Source organism: Schistocerca serialis, chromosome 9 (assembly GCF_023864345.2).
Source record: "Schistocerca serialis cubense isolate TAMUIC-IGC-003099 chromosome 9, iqSchSeri2.2, whole genome shotgun sequence".
Lineage (NCBI taxonomy): Eukaryota > Metazoa > Arthropoda > Insecta > Orthoptera > Acrididae > Schistocerca > Schistocerca serialis.
The window spans coordinates 188061244-188080927 of NC_064646.1; the positions used below are offsets into that span (position 1 = coordinate 188061244).

The following is a 19684-nucleotide window of genomic DNA, read 5'->3' on the forward strand; positions in this document are numbered from 1 at the left end:
ACAGTTTTCAATTTTAAAAGAAGAAACTGATAGTTTTGAAAAGAAATATGAAAATCAGATTTATAAGATAGTGTAGCTCAATCTTTTATAACATAAAGAAATAAAAACTATACATCAAGTCACTGACATCATGCTCAAAAACAGTGTCTTTGAATCTACACATCATACCACAAGAACTAAGGAAGAGCGTTTGAGCAACATCTCCTTGACTAAAAAATGGCTCCTTATGTTTTAATCAGTTTTGTTTTTCTTTCAAAGAGATATAAACGTAACCTTTGCCATCTAAATAATAAATTCTACATGCATACAATCCAAATGACTGCTTGCGTTTTCATATACTTTAATGACAACATAATCTCCTCGGCTGAGAAAAGTGCCAGATGGTTCTTCATTTCTGTCAAATTCTGGGTCTTCCTCTGAAGAAACACTGGCGGTCACTGCTTCAGTTCACCCCACAAATTCCAAAAGCAGAATCCTACATTTTCAATTAGCTGAAACATAAGTCAGATTAAAGAATACTTTAAAAGTTACTTTTGGTTAATGAAATGGGATTGAAAATTTACTTGCTGTGTACTTAAATTAAAACAACAAAATTTATACTGACACCTTATTTGTAAGTTTGAAGTAATCAAATTCAATGGTACATCCAATTTTTGTTATAGAGTGAACAAAACATCAACTGACAATAACATCAACTTATTTCCCCGTTAGACTGGTTCACTACCAACCTAGACAAACAAAACTTTTAATTGTTTGAATTATATTCACATTTGTGTACCAACACAATACCAGAGAACTTTCTTGGATGTTTCATTTCTATTTACCCCATTTTATAGCATTCATTTTATTCGTGCATTCCATTATGAGGTGGAATCCAAAATTTTCGGGACTGGTGCTGCCATCTGGAAAGTAGGAGTAGTTGATCTTTGCACCGCTAGCTGGCGAGAGCTGCATATCTGGCGAGTCAGTGTGCATAGTGGCATTCAGCTGGGGGTAGATGTTGCGTGTCCACAGTGATTCCTGTCATACTCTGTGTTTGATGTGTGGCGATTTTAAGATGGATCTGCGAACAGAACAGCGCTTGTGTATCAAATTCTGTGTGAATCTCGGGAAAAGTGCTACGGAGACCCTTGCAATGATTCAAAAAGTATTTGGGGAACAGGGCATGAGCCGTACACTGTGTTTGAATGGCATGCTCGGTTCAGGGCCAGCCGTACAGACGTCGAAGATGATTCTCACACTGGAAGGCCTGTTAGCCGCACAACACCAGACATTGTTGCCAAACTTCAACAATTTGTTTGTGCGGATCGATATCGAACCATTCAAGATGTTGCAGATGAAATCGGTATTGGTTATGGAACATGTCAACGAATGTTGACTGATAAATTGGGCATGCATCGTGTCGCCACAAAATTTGTTCCAAGGATCTTGACTGCTGATCAGAAGCCACAGTATGTTGAAGTGTGCACAGACCTTCGTCAGACCGCATCTGATGATCCAACCTTCTTGTCACGGGTTATCAGTGGTGATGAGAGCTGGATTTACGGTTATGACCCAGAGACAAAGCAACAATCATCCCGGTGAAAGAGCCCGGGCTCTCCAAGACCCAAAAAAGCGAGACAAGAGCAAAGTGAAGAGCATTGTGGACAAAGAATTTGTCCCACCCAACCAAACAGTGAATTCCGCATACTACTGTGACGTTTTGCAATGGCTCCATGAAAACATGCGGCGACAATGGCCCGAACTTTGATGTCAAGGGAACTGGCTGCTGCATCACGACAATGCACCCTGTCACACATCCATGCTCACTGGGACCTTTCTGGCAAAAAACAACATGGCGCTTGTACCCCACCCACCGTGTTCGCCAGATTTGGCACCTTGCGACTTCACGCTATTCCCAAAACTGAAACTCAAGTTGAAAGGTCGTCAGTTCGACACTCTAGAGAGGATTCAAGAAGCATACCTGATGGTAATAAACTCCTTCAAGGAACAGGACTTCCAGAAATCGTGATGGTGACCATTAGTCCAAGGTAAGGTTTTCAACAGATGGCAGCACCAGTCCTGAAAATTTTGGATAGCACCTCATATTATCAATTTTTGTAAAATGTTACTGTTTTGCACCCTTAATTCTATTAGACACTGTTGCTTTAGGATTCCTTGCATTAAATCAGTAACTGAATTTTATTATTCCAGGTCTAGTATAAAGTGTCCCAAAATCTTCTATGGAACCAGAACACACATGCAAATAAAACATGTCGTTTCTGAGCTGCGCAAAACAGCATATAGGGATGTGAGGTAAGATAGCATAGCATACTGTCTGCATAATGTATAAACACTCTTCAGTTATGAACTATTTGTAGCCTGCCTCTGGTTTGATATTTGTGACTTAAAAGCACAGCCAGTATGAAAGTCATGTACATACATTGAGTGAGATGGAGCAGTGATGAAGACTCTAGACATATCTGGATTCCTGTCTGGCCACTTTATAAATACTATGTAGTATGTTAAGTGAAAAATGTAGTATTGCAAACTCTTTAGGTAGCTACAGTTGAAAATGCTCTTACTAAGTGTGTTACCTTCTCATGTGTTTTTTATTTGTGCAGTGAAGATGCACCATGTGTTATGCAGTAATAAAAACATCAGTGACTTGTATCATTACATGAAACCACAGTTCCTCATAATTTTTTCAGGATGTGTGTCCTGGCTAGTCGTGAACAGTTTTGCATTCATGAAGCAGCTGATGATAAACAATTCCAAAGCAAAACTGAACTCTGCCGCCAACTGCTAGAAGAGGAATCAGTGAAGGTTAATGGCGCTATGGTAAGTACCAAAGGCAATTAATTTCTTATTTCTGATGTTGATGAGGTTGGACGCAATGTTAATCATTGTAATATGCACAGATTGTTTCATCTATGTAGCCCAAGTGCTTCTATAAGCTGGGCTGCAATTAAACAGAATTCCTGCTAAGCCCTTGCTTGTTGCACTGCCATGTATTTTCTTTCTTCACCACAAAGAACATTATACCAAATGCCTACATACCCGTTTTCCACAGATCATGAACTTCATACAGTTCACAAAAAAAAATTCAGTAAAAATGTTGTGAAATGTTCAACAAGTTATTTTAAACACAGAAAAATGTTTTAAAATGATCAAAAATTATCATGTGTCTAAGAAAAACCTTCATGATTTGGAATGAGTAAAATATTGATCAGTTTAAATGGAGCCAAGTATTAAAAAATTGATTCTGAACCAAATTCACACTTGGCTTCATTCAGGCTTCATTCAACATGCAAGTGACTTACCGAGCCAGTTATAGGACCAACCAATAGATATACGTAGCACCCTAACCACAGTGGAACTCTATTTCTCACATATACAAAGCATTTCTTAATGTTAAAGGTACATCAACTGGCAGAAAAAGTCTAACAATCTCTAGACCTATGGATTTGTAGTTTTAACTCTTTTTTTGTACTCATCATATAGTCATGTCTATGCAATATTATTATTATTTTTTTTCAGGGTACTGGCTGTTCCTATTGTGACAATGTAGGCATCATAAAGACACATGATAATCTCAGCCGTCTAGGTTGCCCAACACCAATGGATATAGAAGATCTTGTTGATATAGGGCGCAAAAAAAATGCTTGCCCTTACTTTGCATCACGTTCCTTAATTACTACAGCAGACCTTATTATCTGCCCATATAACTATCTGCTTGAGCCTGCTGTAAGAGATTCAGTAAGTAATACCAGTTAAATTGTAATAATATAATATAGCATAAGAAGTTGCATTCTTCAGGAAAATATTTTTAGTGTAATTAATAATCACTTTGGAGCTGGGATTTTAAATATTGGGTGAGTAAAATTTCTCATCATCCTTTTATTTGAGCATAAGAAGAAATAAAATAAATTATGAGCAATTTAGAGCTGGCCGAAATGCAGATGGAAGAGTGAATACTTTTGTCTCTTCAAATTGTGAAAAATTAAGGAGAAAATGCAATCGTGCAAATGTATGATGTTTCCGTGATTTATCATTAAGCTGAAAAGCACTGTGCACTATCAGTAAGACAGAAATGCACGAAATGTTAAGTTAGTGTAGTAGTGGAAAATATAGATTGACATAAATATGGAAATGCAAGCCTGACAGAATTAAAATAAGATTGCAAATAACAGTCTGTGACTATTGATAAGTTTGACATAAACAAAAGTACGGCGTTAGACAGCCCTCAAAGGAAATATTATCAAATCTGGAGGAGGAGCATATAAATATTGTAATGCAACAGACAACATTTTTAGCAGAATCTTACCAAAAATATTTCAGTCCATCATAAGATACAGACAGCCCTACATCAAATGTGAATTTGAGACAAAACAGAAATTACTACTACTGAAGCTAAAAGAGTTGCACTCTTGAACTGCTTAAACACTTGGTCCACAGATATGAAGCAATTGTAAATCTAAATAAAATTCATTGATTTGATAATGATTTGCTATCTAGATGTTCATCCAGAAGTTGCTGTACTTCATCAGCAAGAAATGTTGTGAAAATATCAGTAGGAACAGTGGAGCAGGTATAAATTTCAGACAGTGATGAAAGTGGTAAGTGTGCTTACTGAAAGGCAAGATTTTGTGTACAGCAGACACTAATGTGGGACATTAATACTACAATAACTGAAATTGTCTAGGGGTGTCTTCTAAACATTTGAGAATTACCATAAATAAAAATTTACTGCAAAAATTTTTCGGTACACTGCTTTTGAAAATGTAGTTTATGTAAAATAAGTGTATTATTCGAAAGAGAAATCTTAGTGGACTGGATGGTAACACTTACGAAAATATCTGATCTTTATAATACTGTCTCCTCTTTTTTATCATTGTGATTTAGTGCAACTAGAAAACAAATACTGGACTAAATATAACTGACTTGCATTTTACTTTTCAGATGCAGCTAAATCTGAAAGGAGAAATAGTAATCCTAGATGAAGCTCATAATATAGAAGATATAACAAGGGAAGCCGGAAGTGCATCTTTCAATATGCTGTCTGTTATAAAGGCCAAGAAAGACTGTTCTGCATGTGCTGTAAACAATCCACTTTATACTCCACTGGTAGGCTTTGTTTTCTGCAAGTAAAGTCTCATAATCATTCTCATCCAATTGCATTTGATTTCTTGCTCTTATGCCAGCTGTGACAGCTAGTAGCAGCTCCTGTCATGTACTAGTGAAATAAAACCATGGAATTCATACAGACACTTATTCAGTAATGGAATGCTAAGTATTTTTTAAAATCATTAAAAATAAATAATAAATAAATAATAGCAATTGGATCATCTTTGTTATAATTAAGAAAAGTTTAGTATTTATTATTCACAATCACAGCACTTCCTTATGCTAACAAACGAATTACTGGTAAATTCTACACCTATTGATTTTTGCTTCTCATGTTTCTATATATTTTATTTGCATCTGCATACTGTGCATTTTTACTATCTTAGCTCTCATCCTTGATCTGTTAGTTTCCTGGAGCCCAGTATTGTCAGTAGTTTCAAATTTTAAACTTTGCAGTTAGCTTATTGACTGTTCTAATTCTTTCTGTCAGATTCATGTAGTAGTAGTAGCAGCAGCAGCAGTGACAGTAGCAGTGTGAGAGTGTCTGTAGCCATACCACTGGATGGTGGTCTGGATTACTCCAAATCCTGAATCATGAGAAAGACAAGACAGAAATGAGTCAGATTTACTAATTTAATAACAGTTGTGATTCAGTTTCCAAGACGAGTTGCCAGTGCTTTATACTTATAGGTAAAAAATACAGTTAAACTCAAAAGAAATCTTAGTATTTCATAGGATTGTTAGATAAAATAAGGGGATGAGAAAAATATGAGACCTGGCGAATCAAGGAAAAGTATATCATTACTTTTATATACAAAAGAAAGTATTAAAGTGTGTCAGACTGGAGAATGAAAACGGAGAAGCAAAGGGAAAGAAATTTGTTAAAAATAAACGTAAAACAAACCTTGAGAAAAGTATATGTTTACTTTCTTGTTTAATAAACCTGATAAAATGCATGTTTTTGTGAAAAACTGGGGATAATGGAAAGTTTGTGATGGAACATACATTCTGAAATATAGATTTATATTGAATTAGACAAGAGAGGCTTTCAAATGCACTAGTGCAATACATGTGAATGAAAGCATATATTGGCCATTTCTCCTCCCCCTCCCCCTACCTCCTCCCCACTCCCTCATCCCCCCTCCCTCCTCCCCCCCCCTTCTGCCCTCAGTCTGTGTCATATACAAGTACTATTGTGTGTATGTTTCCTGTTTTCAGGCGGAATTTTTAAACAGCTTCCATACCTGGTTCACATCACAGACATTGGGTCAAAGAGATGATGCAGGGAAGGAGACACTAATTCTTCCAGGAGCAAAAGCTATTGCTAGTCTGGGCCTGCATAAAATAGATGAGCAGAGAATTGTACAACTTAAGGTACGGCACTGCTTAGTGTAGAAAAGTTTATACGGCTTCGTACTTGCCTTATTTATATTGAAGTGAACTTTTAAAAAGTTTTATCTGTTTTTAAAATAGTTGTAACTTCTGTTTATACCTTTTTTCTGATGATTAATATTTATAAATAGAAAATTGTAGTTTTCTTACATGTCACCTTTACACTGCAACATAACCATGAAATTATTCATCAGTCAATGCAATCAAAGAGAAAGTTGAGTGCCTGCATTGCTCATATGACTGCTTCTTTTCATGAGAAACTTTAAAAACTGTCCCAAGTGCTTGAAATGTATGGACACAAGTTTATGACATAGGGGTAGGGTAGGGTACATGTAGCAACATGATTCAGCTGTTAATTTACATTAATTTGTTTTGATGGTCAGGACTGCAAATTTTCCTAATTATTAATTACATGTGTTTATAAACTTCACCTTACAGCAGACGGAGCCCCCTCATCCTATGGTCTGACTGACATGCTCTTCTTTTTTAAACTTTCTCAACTCTAACATATCTTTCTTTCATCCTTGACATGGGAACAAATAGTCTCAAAAGCTAGGATAGCTTCTTCTAATTTTATTGTTTCTGTGTTACAGTACTAAGAATTTTGCATCTTGTAGGTAAGTAAGTACTGATCAATAGTATGTCATAATTTTATAGTTTTCTCAAGTGAATTTTCCTTTTGATACAAAAGTAAATCATATGCACTTAGAATAGAGTGATGTAGAAACAAAACGGAGAAACAAGTAATTTAAAATATCATCATCCCAGTGGAGCAAAATGATTTTGTAGATATGGTATATACTGAAGACCAACTTGCAAAGTTTCAACTGTGTTCAGGTCAAATTACCATTCTCCTGAGACATTAAAAAAATAGAAAAAACTGCTATTTCAATTGTTTGAAAAATATTATCCGAGTTAACGTGTGCGAAACAGAATAAAAAAGGAAGACTTACAAATTCCATTACAGGTTCAGCTCAGTGACATAGTAGAAGAAATACGACAAAGGAGAGAAGAAAGGAAAGAGAGGAGACAGAGAAACAACAAAAAAATTCCTATATCATTTTCTCCAAACACTCGTCAGTTGCTTGAAAGTGTTGTTCGTGTTCTTCAGTTTGTTTATGGTGAAAATCTTAAGCATCTGGAGGATTATGATTTTGTCCTTACAAGAGATAAGCATCAAAGAATGCCAAAGGGTCTGGTAAGTTCATTTCTAACTACCCACATGTTGTAAATCCATCATACAATAAACACATAATCAATATATGCAGTGTTCTTGTATGGTCCCAAATTGTGTTCTGTAGATTTCAGCCTGCAGGAGAAAATTCAAGAATTGATTTAAAGTCATGAAGTATATTCTTAAACATTAGTGACTACTGCTGTACACTACACTAATATTGGCAGTAGTTTCATGTACCTGATGTCAGTTAAGACCATGTGGTTCATTCTTTTCCAAAGGTTCATTTGAATATCCCAGTGTTCTACAGGACTAGGCTCTATTGGAGAGGGTATGTCCTTGCCCTCTTTTAACATGTTAATCTGCTCACTCAGACACTCAAAGTAGGCCACATCTCATAGAGCGTCCGTACCATACCAACTTGACTTCCTCACATACACAAGAGAGGAAGGTACTTCGTTTGCAGTAAGGATTCTAGTTTCACTCAAGTTTGTATTCCACCTTTAATCACCAAGTAAGGTGGTGCAGATGTTAGCACACTGGACTTGTATTCAGGAGGGCAACAGTTCAAATCTGCATCCAGCCATGTAGAGGTAGGTTTTCCACAATTTCTCTCAATTAACCCACTCAAATGCTGGAATGTTAACTTTGAAAGGGCACAACCAATCTCCTTCCTCATCCTTGAAACATCCCAAGCTTGTGCAGCATTACTAATGATCTCAACATTGACGGTATGTTAAACCATAATCATCCTTCCTTCCTTCCATGTAAAATTACTGACTGATATGTCCTCCCCCATAAACAAAACAAAAATTACATTCTGAGTGCTGAAATAAATTAAAATCAGTGGAATTGTCTTGAGAAAATGTAGATAGTAGGAAATAGACTATTTGAAGTGAGAATGATTACAGCTATTGAAATTATGATACATTGATTAAAGTAAGTTTATGTAACTTATGAAACTTTCATATAATTCATTCCTATCTCTAGCTGATAATAACTTTTTGTCTGTTGCATTGTCTTTGTAGAATGAAGCTGACTTGCGTGCTGGATCACTGTGGCAGTGCAATTTGGATATTTGGTGCCATAATTCAGCTGTTGTCTTCAGTGAACTTAGTTCTGTTGTGCGCTCCTTGTTACTATCTTCAGGGACATTGTCGCCAATGCATTCCTTCTCATCAGAGCTGGGAGTCAGTTTCACAAATTCTCTACGTGGTCAGCATATTGTTGACAGTTCCCAGGTATATACCAGTTTATAGTCTCTGAAAAAATTTTGAAATTTTATTTGTCATTACCTCATGTCTCCAAAAATGACATATAATTCCAAAGATGGTCAAATATAGTAGAAACATAAATAAAAATGTGAATAAATAAATTTTACAGTTCTTATATTCAGGAGGTGGTTTCCATTATTGCTGATAAACACATTTAAGAGGTGGGGATTAATAGTCCATCCTCATGGAGGAAAGGTGTGTCATTATGATGCCAGCTCACAAGTGAGAGAAGGTGAAGAATGTTTGATGACTCATGTATCCAGTCAACCAAGGCACGTAGCGAGAGACAGAAATGCAAAGCATTCAGGCAGCAGTGATGGCTAAGCAACAGGATAAGAGGTTTTCCCCTGTCCATATAGCATACCTGCTGGCTGAGAAAGTTAGACTTGAGACAAAGGTAGAAAAAAGGACAAAACAAAGATGGAAATCAATATATTTGAATGAAAATATATTACAAACCTTCCAAACATATTACAGGAAAAGCAGGGATGCCAAAGAAATCTTGGCAATGAGATGAGATCATTGCAACTTAATTCTTGACCTAAAATTATGAAAGTTGCGATTTTTTCTAATTACTGTAGTTTATAAAATTAATAACAAATGAACCACCAATGCAATATGCTCATAATGTGTGTCATAAGAAAGTTGAGAAAGCCAGTAATCACCTCAACAAATTACATTTCAAATTGGGCATATGTATAAAGAATTACGGAAGATTTATTAAAAGTTAATATGCAATGTGCCAATACCAGTGATGCTCCACAGTTACACATAAAATGAAAGCACCATGCATGTCCCACAGCTTTACCTGACATCTATAATGGATGAGAAAACACTATCTGCTATTTGATAGGTTTGAGAATGAAAACATGGTCCAAATAGGCTGTATTCTTATTTTCTGTGCAGTTGGCTAGTTTCAACCATGGGTCATTTTGAACACATATGTTAAGATTCCAGCTTCATTTCACATTCTAATACATCACTGGTGCGTGTGGACAGGTATACATCATATTTCTGCGAGTATGTGGCACAAAAACAATACAGTCGTATACATGATTATTTCCATTAGCTGACTCAAACAATAAACTACCATAGTATAGATGCAGCTGTTGATATCTTAACAGCTGTACCTATACCATGAAGTGACAGCTTTCTGTTTGTGTCAGCTAATAATCACAATCATGTGTATTGTATTGTTTTTGTGCCACATAAATATGATGTATACCTGTTCACATGTACCTGCAATTTATTAGAACATGAAGTGATGCTGGAAGCTTATGATATGTGCTTCAAAATGACCCATGATTGAAACGACCAATTGCATGGAAAATAAAAAGAATACAGCCTGATTCACAGAAAGGAAAAAGAGTACAGCCTACTTAGACCATGCTTTCATTCTCAAAACATGGTGTAGCCATGGACCCTGCACAAAGATAAAATTTTAAAATATTTGATAGATATTTATAATTTGGAGTTAAGTTTTGTTGCATTGCAAAGATGGATGTAGGTATGCAGTCATTAACTTCGTTGATAAAATGTTTAAAATAGTGTAGATACTTTCATGAGAGGTAGCAAGGTAATCACAGTAATTTTGTCTGTTTTGTAGTACATTATGTCTATGTATAATAAACTTTAAATTTGAATGGAGGCTATTATTTAAGCAAGCAAGGATGACATCACAAAGGGCATTTAAGCATAAGCAGTAAGCCGTAGATAGTCTTTTGCTGGTCGGCAGTTCTTTGAGCAGTGCCTTTAGTAAGTTGTGAGAATCGGTGAGTTTGTTGAGGAGGCTACACGGTGAAGCAGATGTACGTGTGTGGTAGAGACATTGGAAAGTCCAGGATGGAATAACAATAATACTATGAAAAGGGTACATTGCTGCTCACCATATAGAGGAGATTCTGAATCATGGAGAGCTCAACGAAAAGATTGATATACATTCAAACGTCTTCTGAAGTAGAATACACACACATCCACAACTCACATGCATGACCATTATCTCCAGCTTCTGTGGACAGAAGGCAGACAGCAACTGCAGCTGATTGGAGAATCAGTCTGGTGTGGGTGTTGGATGTAAGGAGGGTTGGGGCAGGGGGGGGGGGGGGAGCAGAGTAGGGGTGGAGAAAGATGTAGTGTTGTAGTGTTACTTGGAGGAGCATTCAGGGATGTGATGGGGGCAGGTTAGGGCTACTAGGTGCAGTCAGGAGGTGGGGGGGGGGGGGGGGGGGAGCAGGGGAGTCGAAAAAGAGAGAAAAGAAAAAATATTAGTGTTTGCACTAGTGGAATCAAAGGCAGAATAGTGCTGGAGTGGGAGCAGGGTATTGGATAGGTAGGTGAAGGACAGGGACTAGCGAAGGTTGAGGCAGGGGGGTTGAGGAAACATAGGATATATTGCAGAGAGAGTCCCCACCCACGTAATACAGTAAAGCTGGTGATAGAAAGGATCCAGATGGTGCAGACTGTGAAGCAGTCTTTGAAGTGAAGCACACTTCATTGAACATTGTGTTCAGCAACTCAGTGATCCAGTTGCCTCTTGGCCATAGTTTGTCGGTGGCCATTCGTGCAAACAGACAGCTTGCTATTTGTCAAGTCCATGTAGAAATCAGGACAGAGGTTGCAGCTTAGTGTGTAGATCACATGACTGCTTTTACGTGTTGCCCTGCATTTGATGGTATAGGAGATTCCTGTGATTGGACTGGAGATGGTGGTGGTGGCGGCAGGGTGTATGAGGTAGGTCTTGTATCTAGATCTATTACAATGATATGAGTCATTAGGCAAGAGGTGGGGAGCAGAAGTAGAGTAGCGATGGGGGAGGATATTGCATAAGTTCAGTGGGCAGAGGAATACTACTGTGGGAGGGGTGGGAAGGATAGCGGGTGGCATATTCCTTATTTCAGGGCACCAGAGTAGTTGGAACTTGGGCAGAGAATGTGATTGCTCCTTTGTGGCTGGATGGTGGGTATGTGGAAGGTGGTAGTTGACTCAAATGGTAAGGCATAGGAGATCAGTTTCTACTCAAGGTTGGAAGGGTAATTTTGGTCTCACACTCCAAATACACCAAGGGCCTCACTGAAGCCTTCACAAAAGGGAATTACACTCATAACCTTGTACAGAAACAGATCTCCAGTTCCTTCTCTTTCCAGTCACCTTTTGTCCTTCATACCCACTGACTGGGTATGAAGAAGCAATCCCCTTGTGACTCAGTGCCACCCAGGACTGGAACAACTGAACTGCATTCTCCACCAGGGTTTCATCTATTTTATTTTTTGTTAATGTGTCTGTCTACTACATCAGAGTTTGAGAAATATTTCTATATTAAATGAGTGGGTTTCAAAGCAACTGTGTGTGACGGGTTCCTGAGACATAATGAGGAGACAAGCCAACAAAGAATTAGATCGACCATCACCCACACCGGTTGCGACATATAAAACTGCCAATGTGCATCCCACATGGTAGCTGGACTATGGCCCGAGGTGCAGAAGTTGGTAATCGTGTGCATGGCGTGTGCCTGCTTGTATGTATGAATGGTGTGTTTCTCTCTTTTGCTGATGAAGGCTGTGGCCTAAATTTTTATGTAAGTGTCTTTTAATTGTGCCTATCTGCAACTTAACATGCCTTGTTTATGGTTAGTAGCAGTCTGTCTTGTTGATATTCCTTCCTGGAGTTTCCATTGTTTAAACTTCAGTTTATGTTGCAACTGAAAGTGGGAGCTGCAATTATGGACATAAATGTTTCTGTTTTCATGAGGTACAGTGCAATTAAATTAACTTCGTTCACACTTGTTTCTGTATTCAATGCTTTGCTTACACTATGTAACTACATATTTTGCACCACTTAATGAATCATTTTAATTGTTTTCATTTGAATGTGAAAATCCATGTGAGGCCACCATTCTTATATGTCCAAAGTTAATTAAATAAATATGCTTTAATTTGAAGTTTACCTATCTGATTTAGCTTACATCATTGCCATACGAGAATTTTATCCACTTATTTCATATATTTTGCCCGCATTAGACTTATGTATGTGTCCTTTATTTTTTGTTAATGTGTTTGTCTACTAAATAAGAGTTTGAGAATTATTTCTATATTAAATATTTGGGCTTCAAAGTGACTGTGCATGACCAACCCCTCAGACGTAATGAGGAGTCAAACCAACAAAAAATTAGGTCGACCATAACTCACACTGGTTGCAGCATATAAAACTGCCAGTGTGCTCGTAATAGGGTCTTTTTAGGGAAGGAGGATAGTTCACCCTGGCCCCAGTTTGAGTATGATTCACATATTGTGTATTTTTGTATTGTGTGCCACAGCAATATTGAAATTTGGCCTCCTGCTTGGAAGTACTACTTAGTCATTCTGTCTCCTTGTAATTTTACAACTCACTCAAGCGAGCTGTCCTGCTTGTATGAGTAAATAAATTAGCTAGTTGAAACATGTTAATAAAAAATTAATGTTAAGAGTGCTGAAAATAAATTAATATACATCCCCTCAAAATTCCAGTATTTGTAAATGTCTAGTCAAATATTAGTGGGTTCTAAAAGGTGTACAGATTATGTAGTGAAGTACAGCATTATTATGTATATAACATTGGTATGTGTAAAGAGAGTCACTCATGGAAGGAGGGGTCCAGCAAATGATAGATACAGAACAAGAAGTTGAAAATTCTAACACAATCTTCATTTTTTCTGTTTTCTTTTGTTCCGAAGTTGCTCCAAATTCATGGAGGTATGTTCCGTCTTTGCAACTAAATCAAAGGCAGTTTTGTTTTTGCCATACACATTTCACTTCTTTTCTTTATGAAGCAACTTCAGTGGTGATTTATAATGTTGTTATTCTAAATGTGTGGTCCTGTAGATATGTGCATTCGGTTCCCATGCTCCAGTTGGCTGATTTCCAGCATTTTACACTGAGATTTATTACAGCGCATCACTTGAACTTTTCATGGAAGTGCATGTGATGTTTTATAATAAATGTGGGTGAAATAATGCCGAAAATGGCCAGCTGGCGCATAAGAACCAAATGCACACATGTACGGGACCACACATATAGACTAACAACATTTTAAATTGCTACTGAAGTTGCTTCATAAAGAAAAGAAGTGAAATGTGTATGGCAAAAACAAAACTGCATTTCATTTAGTTGCAAAGACGGAACACATCTCTATGAATTCAACATAAAACAATACACTGAACTATATTCTCCTAGTTTTGATGATATATTACCTCTGTGTTGTGAGTGAGTGGTTGACTATACTCATTCAGTTACTTACAGTCCACCAAAGTAATTTTTTGTTCATGTAGCACAGCAAAAACTATGGAAGTATAGAATATAAATTTATTTTGTAGAAAATGGGGTTAACAGGTTTCATCATCAGGGCAGTCACAGAAACATGAAATTCAATAGAAGAGGAAATAAACAAACGCTTCTTGATGCTGCTGTGGTGAAACACATTTGGTCAAAGACAAACAGATAATGGTGGTCTTGCTAGAAGGCAGACCATATTACACATGTAGGCCTTCTTACTGTGTAAAAATGATTCTGATTTTATGTTCCCAGGTGTTTGTTAGGTCTGTTTCAAAAGGACCAAGAGGCAACCTTCTGAGCTCAGAGTACAAACGTGCTAGGAATTTGAACTACCAAGATGATCTGGGAGAGCTGCTGTTGGGCATCTGCCAGATTGTTCCACAAGGAGTGCTTTGCTTCTTCTCTTCTTACAGGTTCATGGAACTAATTACCACAAGGTGACTAATCATCTCTTGCTCATATTCTTTCTTCTACTACTTAGAAATAAGATTCTTATAAATATTATTAAAAATAGTGTAGTGAATATAATGGTATAGATGTTGTTTTTAATTATTGCTGCTTACCCCCTTTTTAAATAAATTCATTCTTGAAGATTCAATTTGTCACAAATCTGTGGAATTTATTTAATAAAATATGTTATTGTTCCATACATATTTTGTTACTCATCAACACTTTAAGCATAATCTGTCTTTAATTAGTAATGTCCAATTTTTTCACTTGTAAGTGCAGATAAATCATCTGTGTGTTTGTTATAAGTTTATGGAATTATGCTGCTTGTTAAAACTGTAGGCTATTGTAAGCTTCAGGTTTACAGTGAATATCTGACTTCCAGAGCCATAGATTTCCACCTTACGACAAAGAAAATGGAAGAAACTGGGAACACGGAGAATAAAAACACTAACTAGCAGTCGTAGAATACTAGGGAAGTGCAATCAGCCTGCAGAGGAGATTGCATGCAATACAAGTATGTGACCCATCCTAGAACACTCCGCAAGCATGTGGTACCAGATAGAACTACCGTGGGACTACCGAATGTCCACAAAGGGGAGGGGGAGGTGCAACACAAATGGTCACAGGCTCACTTCACATAAGAAAGAGTGCCACAGAGGTGCTGAAAGCACTGAATTGGCAGACTCTTGAAGATTACACAGACTGAAAGAGGGCTATGGGAGTGCAGCAGTATATTTCAAATTGATGTGTTCAATCCCTGCCCACCATTATGTCAGATAAGTATTTGTGTGTGACAACTTATTTGTTGTGAAATTTAAAACTTCACATTGTAGAACATCAGCAGTATACTCACGTTCTCCAACCCATAAGTTCGCTGTTGCCAAATACTGTATTTTCATTGGTCATTTGATGAAATACAATGAAACACACACAGTGGCCTATGCGTCAAACGTTTGGAGCTCCACCATCAGGGAATCAGTGGAAACATGACTGTCTGAGTTCCTTATCAGTTGATATGGCACAGGGTGTCTACAACCCGGGACAACTGGGGGATCCGGGAAAAACCCAGGAATTTTTTCATCTGGGAGAAAGCCGGGAAAAACCCGGGAATTTTTTTGAATTCTGGGAATTTTTCATTGTTTTGGTTCTCAGTTAAATTTTTGTAATTTTGACTGGTAAGAAGCAATACGCTAACAAAGAATATTACTGTATCCTGCTACTGCAGAATAATACTGCAGCCATAAAACATGAACGAGAGAAAAAACTAAAATAAAACTTAAATTGCAAAGCAAATGCGCCATATACAGCAACAAAACATAGTGCTCATACAAGCGTCTGCCAACAGCAAAATGTTTCAAAGGCTTTAGGAAGACTATGCAATGCTTCGTAACAACAAATTGCCTCCGATGAGCATGACATCACAACTGTTAACATTAGATTTATTTTAGCAGTTACGAGTGGGATCACGCACATGTGCAGTTGAGTAGTATCTTCTTCCACTTCTGGCTACAGAAACATGGCCTTTGGCTGTGTAAGCAGTCGCAGTTAAAAAAAAAAGCTAGGTGCTACCGGGGTAAAATTTTGCTGGTGCACCCAAGCTGCCAGATTGCACAGCAGCAGCAGCCCTGGATCTAGTTGGGGGGGGGGGGGGGGGGAATTCGTATAAAACTTGTTTCTCAAAGCGCTTAGCATTCAGCGCACGTTGGTCTATCGATAATTTGAATGACTTTGAACATTGTTGAACACATTCTAAGTTGATTTCTGAATGAATCATAAGTTGATTTGTGAATCCGTGCATAGTGTACGTGATGTCTCTGTCAGTGGAATCCTCGTCACATCTAGAAATAATCTTTCCTGCAGACAAAAGGGGCTATATGAGCTGAGCAGAGTATAGCTGAACGAAAGAAAGCCAACCACTGTCTGATTATGTGGTTGATAGGGTTTGAGAATGATGAGCGTTGTTACGATTGCCAGCAAAATCCATAGATTCAGACTACCAGAGTGTGAATAAACGACTAAATTTACTGGCACATTTGTGTGATATGTCTTAAAATGTAATACGTGCATAAAAGACCAACATTATATGTGAAAGCTTTGTTTTTCGTGTAGCAACATTATATATAACCTTTAACTTTTCCTGTTCGTGTGTTCGTGCTACTTAATGGTGATGTCGCTATTGGCTGACTACACCACATGTCCGAAGCTCTGAATATCCACTGTCATCGGCTGGCGAGATCACGTGACATGATCTATGACTGGCTTACAAATACGCATCGCAATCTCGATTTCAATGCTTCGGAAAGTAACATGCGGTGCCTGGTGGAATTCGAATTTATACTTTCGTAATACAAAAATATGCAGCGTACATGTTACTGCACATCAAACATCTTTCCAAAAGGTGTTTCGTTTTCTAAAGCGCCGGGAAATTCTACGCCCATGTATAAAAACATAACCATTCAAAGGATTGATAAGTTATACAGTTCCGAGAGAAAATATACTGTCAATTAACAGGGAAAAACTATGTTTCCACCCGGGAAATACGGAAGAAATCTGGGAATTTTTTTTCCTTGTCCACATATACACCCTGTGGCAGCTTGTGGATACGTTCTGCATACAATTCTGTCATAGGAAAATGTTGTACTCTGCATATCTAGCATATTCTGTGATTTTACTGTATGAAGACATTAGATTTTATATCAATGAGACAAGCTTTCACCATGGAGGGTGTGCGGCACAGTGCACATACTTGCAGCAGAATAGCATGCGCTCAAACAGCACATGCACATTGCCAACTGGATACATCACACTTGTGCCAGTGGGGGCTTAAATATGAGAGATCAGTGCATTTTCGTCAGTATTCACTAAATGACAGCCAGAATACTCCCTGCCGAAATATCATTCCATCAGTTCACCTGAAGTTGTATGGAACAACTTGTGTGTTGTCCACCATGTTGTCACCTATTGATACCATTACGTATCAAAATAAAAAATTTGGTTTCACAATTGAATAAATGTCTCCTTTACAATGTTATAATACATCTGTTGTATATTTTGGTAGTTTTGATTGGAGAGATTTTCATTTCCTACATTCTGTTTTTCATGTTACCTGTCTATCGCTATCTTAGTGTCAAAAAATCTGTTTATAAGTGTTGAATGTTAGACTTACCCTTTTGATCAAATTTGTGCCTGATGGAATCCCTGTTGGTTCTGTATTAAATCTGTGGTTGTTTTAACTCTTCTTTTAACTATAGCAAAATACTGTGCCCAATGGTAGGAAGAAAACACAGGTTGTACTCATTTACAAGAAGGGCCACAGAAGCGGTCCCCAGAGCTATTGGCTAGTAACTTGGACACCTATTTGTTGTAGAATCTTAGAATATATTCTGACCTCAAATGTAATGAGGTACCTCCAATAGATTGTCTTCCTTCTTGCCAGCCAGCATGGATTCCAACAACATTGATCATGTAAAACATTTTTTGTTGGGGGAGATTATAGCAAACTTCCTCACATGTTCAAAAATGTAAAACTGTCCTCTTCAGAAAGTGAGAAAATGGAGTATCATATGACTATCATATCAGTGAGTCACAGTTGGAATCAGTCAACTCATACAAATACCTTCATGTAACCGTTTGTAGTGATATGAAATAGAATAATCACATAGGATCAGTCATAGTCAAATCTCTTGGCACAGTGGGGTTCATTGGTAGAATACTAGGGAAATATAATCAGTCGACAAAGCAGATTGCAAGAAAGACACTTGTGTGACTCATCCTAGAATATTGCGCAAGCATGTGGGACTCAAACCAAATAAGACTAATAGGGGATATTCAGTGTTTTGTTTGAACCACGAGGGATTGTCATGGAGATGCTGAAACAATTGAATTGGCAGATTCTAGAAAATGGACACACACCATTCTGTAAAAGCCTACTTAGAAAGTTTCTAGAACCAACTTTGATTGATGTATTTGATTAGTTGTTCTGGTTTTAACATCTGAGGAAGTAGTAGATACTGCTGTCAATAATCTTAGGATTATATTGTGCAACATTTTTACGTAGTGTAAAGCCTCTTGCATCATAACTCATGCCATCTTGATTCACGTTACGTTAATAATATTATTGAAGACACAGTTATTACATTTGTGTATGTGTGTGCGACACACAAGATCAACATCATGGCAATTCCGTGGCATTTCATAGTCCTTGAGATTCTTTTTAAGCATTCTTGAATAGATTTCCACTTTTTCTACTGCAGAAAAGAAACACTATAGTAAGAATTAGGTTTCTGTGAAACTAGATTTCTTGGCACAAGTTAGTGATACTTCTTAGTGTTTGCTTATGTTCTTCAATACGTTTAAATTCTCGTAGTTTACCTTATAGTGTTGTTATTACTTTTCTTCAAGTTACCTTAATTTTGTTCATTCAGTTAACAATAAAGTCTGGTGAACTGTGCTGTATTTCACAGATGGCAGCAGACTGGCCTCTGGGAGAAAATTTCACAGTATAAAAGAGTCTTCTTAGAGCCACGAACTTCTGCTGAATTGGAACCAGTGATAACTGAGTATTATGAATGTACAGCAGCAGGTGCACTGATGATGGCCGTTATGCGTGGTAAGATATCAGAGGGATTTGACTTTGCTGATGGTAGAGCTCGTGCCGTAGTTGTGGTGAGTAATTTTGTTTGTTCTTAATCTTAATACTAGACATTCTGGCTTCTCATTTGTTGTCACATTTTGGGGCGTTAGGAATTCAGTTTATGGTAATCTCAAAATAGACCTTAATACTACTTTCCTTCTAATCTTGTATTACAGTACCAACAATGTAGGAGAAGATATATTGCTACTTACCATAAAGCAGACATGTTAAGTTTCAGACAGGCACAATTAAAAGACACGTACACAAAACTTTTAAACAGAAACAGAGAAACACACCCTTACCCTACTATCCCTCCCCCTCCCTGCCGCAGCCTCCTCCTTACCCCTAC

General features: G+C 37.5%; 1 protein-coding gene across 1 annotated transcript in view; it reads left to right on the plus strand.

The window, feature by feature from the left end:
- LOC126419117 (uncharacterized) overlaps nt 1–19684 on the plus strand; it is a 524657-nt gene that overhangs the window by 481909 nt on the left and 23064 nt on the right. The window contains exons 7-15 of the mRNA XM_050086215.1: nt 2194–2295; nt 2691–2820; nt 3520–3738; nt 4942–5106; nt 6325–6480; nt 7466–7696; nt 8701–8913; nt 14505–14689; nt 19166–19367. Of these exons, the coding sequence (XP_049942172.1) occupies nt 2194–2295; nt 2691–2820; nt 3520–3738; nt 4942–5106; nt 6325–6480; nt 7466–7696; nt 8701–8913; nt 14505–14689; nt 19166–19367 (1603 nt within the window). The remainder of the gene's footprint in view (nt 1–2193; nt 2296–2690; nt 2821–3519; nt 3739–4941; nt 5107–6324; nt 6481–7465; nt 7697–8700; nt 8914–14504; nt 14690–19165; nt 19368–19684) is intronic.